We start from the raw sequence: 6287 nt of genomic DNA, 5'->3' as shown, positions 1-6287 counted from the left end.
CCTGAGATATGTTAGGCACTTCTGCATTGACGGTATTGCTTAATGTGCTTTTGAGTGTAGTCATTTGTGGATAGTGTCTTTCTTTCTGAGCTCCTTAAAGTTATTTCCATGTCTTGAACTCTGTGAAGGATTTCAATTTTCCTCTTCAATTCTTGTAGGAAATCAGGACTTCTGATGGTATCATTTCTCTCTTTTTAAGTTCTCTAAAGCTGTTGCCACGATTTGAACTTGTCAAGGATTTCAGTTTGCGTTTTCAACTCTTTGGCATACTAGACTCTTTCCAATATTTGATTTTCAAAACCTTTTCTGATAATTGAGCTCTGTGGAGGAATTTAAACACTCAACCAAAGGTTTGCTTGCCCATCTAATTTTTGAAAGCTCTGATCCATGTCCTTATATGCCTCTCCTCATTTATGGAGGTTTTCTAGTTTGCAAGAATCAGTCCCAAGGTGACTCCTTGGTCTGGTTTCAAGGTTTACAGTGGCTCTTAATTTCAGAGAGACTGCAATGCTTTGTATGTTTGCATTTGTTCTTACATCTGAGGTGATCGGATGAGTCCTTTGTCAATGTCTCTAGTGGTTCCAGTACTGTTTCTTGTAATCACTGTGTAAAATTGTTACCCAGTCATCAAATGATTATTGTTCCTGTTCATTTCCCTTCTTTCCAGAAGAATATATGTTCACATTTTCATAAAAGATACACAATTTGGTAACATTTTGTTATACACGAACAATTTTTTTTTATCATGGATCCCTGCACCTTTGTGAAGATTTCTATTAGTGCATTGGCTTTGAGGCTGCCTGTAGCATCGAAACCAGCAACTTCACGAATTCACTCCGCATGTGCCCCTTGCTTTTGTGAAATTAAGCTTCCCAATAATCCAACAAAGACTATTCCACTTCCTTTGCTTCTGCAAGATTCCTCTGCTCCGGATTCTCACAGAATTGCTGCCACCTTTTACCTTGATGAAACTGCTTTTCAAAGGCAACTTGCAGTTTCATGGTTGGGGAGAACAAAGACTGCAAACCCTTGCCTGGAGGTCGCAATTTATTCCGGAAAAGGGAGAAATTGTGGTATTGGGAGTGATAAACGGCTTGGGAAGTTTCGAATTGGACTTGATGTTAAGTGGATGGGTTTAAGTTCTGTAGAGGTTCATAATGGGTGGGTTTGCATTGGCAAATCTAAGGCAGGGGAGTTGCATTTGGATGTTAGAGCAGAACCTGATCCACGGTTTGTTTTCCAGTTTGTTGGACAGCCTGAAGACAGTCCTCAGATTTTGCAAGCGCAAGGAAAAGTTCATCAGCCTATTTTTAGCTGCAAGTTTAGCCGTGACAGAGGTGATCGCTCCAGGCAAGTTTTCAAACCTCTTCACCTCCTAGCTTTTGATATTCAGACAAACCCATCTTTTGTTTTCCGAAAAACTGTTGGTACATTCAAAGTGTAAACGTATTAGAAGCTGAACGTAAAAATGAAATTTCTCAGATTGTCCATGTAAGGAAAACTTAAGAAGTTTAGCTTGAAAACTTAGAGTATCGTATTAACTGAAGTTTATGACGAAGGCAGCTTTAAAGTAGAAGTAGATTCTGGAGTAAACTTGGTTCCAGTGTATCATGATGTTGCCAAGATTCTGCAAGGGAATGTATCACCCTAGTAAAACTTAATAAGTGTAGCTTGAAAATTCAGAGGATGAGATTAACTGAAATTTAAGGAGGTGGTTTTTAAGGTAGAAATGGGCTCTGGGGTAAATTAGGTCTGAAGATATCATCATGTTGCCACGATTCTGCAGGGGAACAGGTCACCCTAGTAATAGATATTGCAAGTACACAACAAACCATCGTAGGAATAGATACTCAAGCTGCTAGTGTACATACACCCTAATAGCTTTGGTACATCTAAAAGTGGAATACAAAATTGGGCATTGGATTTGTATATTTGCCACTAGTTGGCTGGATATTCTGAATTCATATCAATATCTTGTCCCTAGTCAGCAGAAGCGCAGTGCCATATGTTTGACCAGATGTTTATGGACTTTTGTCATTGCCAACAATTTTTGCTTCATTCTGATTCTTTCATCTATATTGCATAAAGTATCAATCTGTGATTCGGTAGCTTTTGTAATGTGACGCTTTCTTTAAGCACACAAGCAACAAGTTCGATTTCCCAAAAAGAAAAAAATAATGTCAAACAATGAAACCTAAAGAGCAGCATATGCAATGAGTGTGACAAATGGAATATTTTAGTTTGTTTAACTGGTCAGAAAACCTTATCCAGGTAATATTCAATTAAGATTATCCAAAAAGTTAAAACCAATGCCATGAAATATTTTTTTGTTTGCTAGAAAAAGTTGGCATATCACTTGATTTGCCAACTCTACAGTTTCTCTTTTTGCTTTAATAAGTATCAAAATTCTTTGTTCCATCAGTGTGAATCATGATGTTATATACTGGCTATTTCTTTGGGTTTAGATCAAATCAACAAGAACATGGCATACATGCATGGACGACGTGGAAAAGAGAAAAAAGATAGAAAAGGGTGGCTAATATTAATCCATGATCTGTCTGGTACCCCAGTAGCAGCTGCATCAATGGTGACTCCATTTGTTCCATCTCACGGCACAGATCATGTCAATCGGTCAAATCCTGGAGCTTGGCTAATTCTAAGGCCAGGTCGCTGTGGAGGGAACTCATGGTTTCCATTAGGCCGTTTGGAAGCATGGCGAGAACGTGGCAGAAAAGGAGAAATCAGTTGCAAGTTTAAGGTTATGGAGGAAGGAGGCGGATTTAATGGGATTGGCAATACAATCTCCTTGTCCAGAACGGTGATAAACTGCCCCAAAGGCAATGGAGACAAGGTCAATATAAACATGGAACTTCCTATTCCAGGAGGTTTTGTAATGAGTGTAACAACTTTGAATAGTGAACACGATGGTAAAGGTAAATGCAGTAAGCTAGAAGTTCAATTGGCAATGAGACATGTTACATGCTTAGAGGATGCTGCAGTGTTCATGGCACTTGCAGCTGCTGTGGATTTGAGTGTAGATGCATGTCAGCCTTTCTCTAGAAGGTTGACAAAAGACCTTGGCCTTTCTTGTTCATTATTGTGATTTAAGGTTCCAATTCAATTATTTCTCTATGGTTGCAGACTTGCAGTAAATATATTGGTGAGTTTTATTTTAGATGAAGATCCGGCGGTTGACTTGAATGGATCAACTCCAAGGCCTTCAATAACTGTTTGAAAACATGTTACTTATGGAAGGGTTGTTAAACTTTTAATTCAAATGGAAATCAAGATCAACATTGGGATCTTGTACAATATGTATCTTATTTTTGGCTCTATATTACTTCAGGCTTTTGAAATAAAGCTTCTATAGAAAAGCCCTTAAGGTTCCAATTCAGTTATTTCTCTATGGTTTCAGACTTGCAGTAAATATATTGGTGAGTTTTATTTTAGATGAAGATCCGGTGGTTGACTTGAAATCAACTCCAAGGCCTTCAATAACTGTTGAAAACATGTTACTTATGGAAGGGTTGTTAAACTTTTAATTCAAATGGTAATCAAGATCAACACTGGGATCTTGTACAATATGTATCTTATTTTTGGCTCTATATTACTTCAGGCTTTTGAAATAAAGCTTCTATAGAAGATCCCTTAAGGTTCCAAATCAGTTATTTCTCTATGGTTGCAGACTTGCAGTAAATATATTGGTGAGTTTTATTTTAGATGAAGATCCGGTGGTTGACTTGAATGGATCAACTCCTAGGCCTTCAATAACTGTTTGAAAACATGTTACTTATGGAAGGGTTGTTAAACTTTTATTTCAAATGGAAATCAAGATCAACACTGGGATCTTGTACAATATGTATCTTATTTTGGCTCTATATTACTTCAGGTTTTGAAATAAAGCTTCTATAGAAAAGCCCTTATTAATAAAGATTATTCATGCTTGAGATATGCTTGCATTGATAGCCTTGTTTTTTCATGAGTTTCCAAAGAGATCTCCACTTTTGATTTCATTAATATGCATATTTTCAAGGGAGAAACTGAATGTAGAAATCATAATGTCTGCTTTATCTGATATCTCTTTGCAGTATGCCTTTTTTATTTTCTGTGGACAATTGTAGGCTACTTATTTTAGTATGCCATTTCTTTCTTTCGAAAAATGAAGTGAACGAGTGGAAATTTTGGTGAACAGCTCTCAAAATATTGATGCGCATCTTTTACTTTACTGTTTATCACTGCATAATTTCATTATCCTGTTATTATGTCAAATGATAGTTCCTGAAATCCTAATAATTTAGATATAACAGCACAAAGTAATTTTTAACTTGAGATGAGCAGATCCCAATCCAGTAAGTCTCTGTATATATATGGATGAGAGAGAGAGAACAAGCAGCTACTCAAATCCAAATTTTAGCAAATGGTGTCCATTTACAATGGTCAGCAAAGGGCTATTTTCCTTCCAAATTAGTTAGATGAGCAATATTTACAATGGTCAGCAAAGGGCTGTTTTCCTTCAAAATTAGTTAGACGAGTAATAAATTCTAATGAGATTTGTTCTTTTTTTCTGTAGATTGTGTATACCTTCGAAGTTAGAACAACCTTGGAGATGTGATTGTCTGTTTCTCTGTATTTGGAAAGGATCCATATATCCTTTTTCACACCCTTTTAGAAGAACAATTGACAAATATTGTAATAATTGAGAATAATTCAACGTGGCTTGCAAAAAGAGATTATGGTTCTCCTAGGAGTTTTTTCCTTTTGAAATATAAGAAGCTGGTTTAAATATTCTACCTTTGTACCAGTCCCAAGGGTTAGCTCAACTGGTACGTGAAGTTTTCTGATATTGTTGTTAGCTGTTGCTGATCAGGGTTTGATTCCCTGTATTCAGGGCCGACTGTTCACCTGGTTTATCATGCACTAAATGTGAGGAAGTACCCCGTAATCAGGGCAGACTGCTTTCCTGGTTTATCATCCACTAAATGTGAGGAAGTACCCCAGATTTCCCGTGCTTTTATTCCAAGTAAAAAAAATAAAAAATAAAAAATAAAAATATTCAACCTTTGTACAATAAAATGCCATTCTTCCATTAAGGCTTCGGCATTCGAATGATGACTTTCCTTTCATTAATAATATTTTAGATTTTAGGATCTTTTACATATTATGATTCAGCATTGTGATCTAATCTGAGAAAACAACAAAGATAAAGTTGGCTCATCATCTTTTGATAAGAACCTTTATTCAATATTGTCATATTTTTCTTTCTTTTATTGTAAAGAATCTCAAAGTCGAAGGCCTAAAGTTTACTGGCTCAGAAACAGAGTTTGTTGGCTGCCAAGATCAAACTTGACAAAGAATTAACTTCTGAGAAGGTATTGTCTCCATTTTGATAGGAAATTCATGATTGCAAATGTTATCTATCACAAGTTGACTTGTTTTTTCTTTTCTGTCTTTTTTACTTTTCTTGTCTTTCAAAAGTTTTACGGTGGTCATCTGCAAGAGGATTGTGTTGAGAATTCAAAAGGAAATGAATATGTTAATTCTATTAAATTGATAATTGTTTGTGTTACATTTTACTTAATAGCTTTGTTCGTTATTCCAATGTGCAATACATCAAAAGCTACCAAAACAGTAAGAACAGTGACACAGTATATAGGCTGCAAGCCAGGGCCAAAACCCCTCCTCTTGAGGGGAAAAACGAAAAAATCTTCTTATCTTTCAGATCTTTCAATTGACGAATACCATGACCTAGACTCAGAAAAATACCCCTAAGACCAAGTCTTCCACGGCCTCTTGCTGCAATATCTTTGACCTCCCAGTAGATCTGAAATTCTGCTCCCCAGCAACTGTTGTTGCTTCTCTAGGAGACTTCGATCTCCCTCTAACAACCTTCCTCTTGACTTCGCTTGCCTTGACTTGAGTCCTAGGCTAGTAAGATGCCCTAAGAGACCTTCGCTTGCCTTCCCTTCTCTCTTGCTTCCAAAATTGAACCTCAAAATATCCCAGCACAGAAACCCTAACTTCACACTTCCAGAAGAATAGAGAAAGACCCAAACACTTTGACTTCTTCAACCTTCTCTCCTTCGCACTTCCTTCTTTAACTTCCTTTTCTTTTGTCTTCTTCGCATAAGAGATGAGAGAGTGAGTGGTTCAAATGGAGGACGAGTTACTCTTATATATAGGCTTCCTCAAGGGTGGACGTGGCTCTTCATGTAGGTCGACTTGACAGCTCATTAGGCCGACTTGATCTTGGAGGTATTTGACACTTTCAAGACAAAATAAAATTTTCT

At 36.9% G+C, this 6287-nt stretch overlaps 2 protein-coding genes across 2 annotated transcripts; both read left to right on the top strand.

The window, feature by feature from the left end:
* Positions 1–286: 286 nt before the first annotated feature.
* Positions 287–2425, top strand: LOC149225293 (uncharacterized). Its single transcript, XM_089377044.1, has one exon. The coding sequence runs from the start codon at positions 746–748 to the stop codon at positions 1442–1444; it is 699 nt and encodes a 232-aa protein (XP_089233170.1). The 5' UTR covers positions 287–745; the 3' UTR covers positions 1445–2425.
* A 46-nt stretch (positions 2426–2471) lies between these two features.
* Positions 2472–3481, top strand: LOC149225292 (uncharacterized). Its single transcript, XM_089377045.1, has one exon. It carries the CDS (start codon positions 2483–2485, stop codon positions 3101–3103), a length of 621 nt encoding a protein of 206 aa, XP_089233171.1. The 5' UTR covers positions 2472–2482; the 3' UTR covers positions 3104–3481.
* The last annotated feature ends 2806 nt before the right edge of the window (positions 3482–6287 follow it).

This window comes from Pinus tabuliformis, chromosome J (genome assembly GCF_031772625.1).
Source record: "Pinus tabuliformis cultivar Carrire ecotype Pingquan chromosome J, CPIR1, whole genome shotgun sequence".
In the NCBI taxonomy this organism is placed as follows: domain Eukaryota; kingdom Viridiplantae; phylum Streptophyta; class Pinopsida; order Pinales; family Pinaceae; genus Pinus; species Pinus tabuliformis.
Note: the sequence above shows the minus strand (reverse complement) of the source record. Positions and strands in the feature narration are given on the sequence as shown.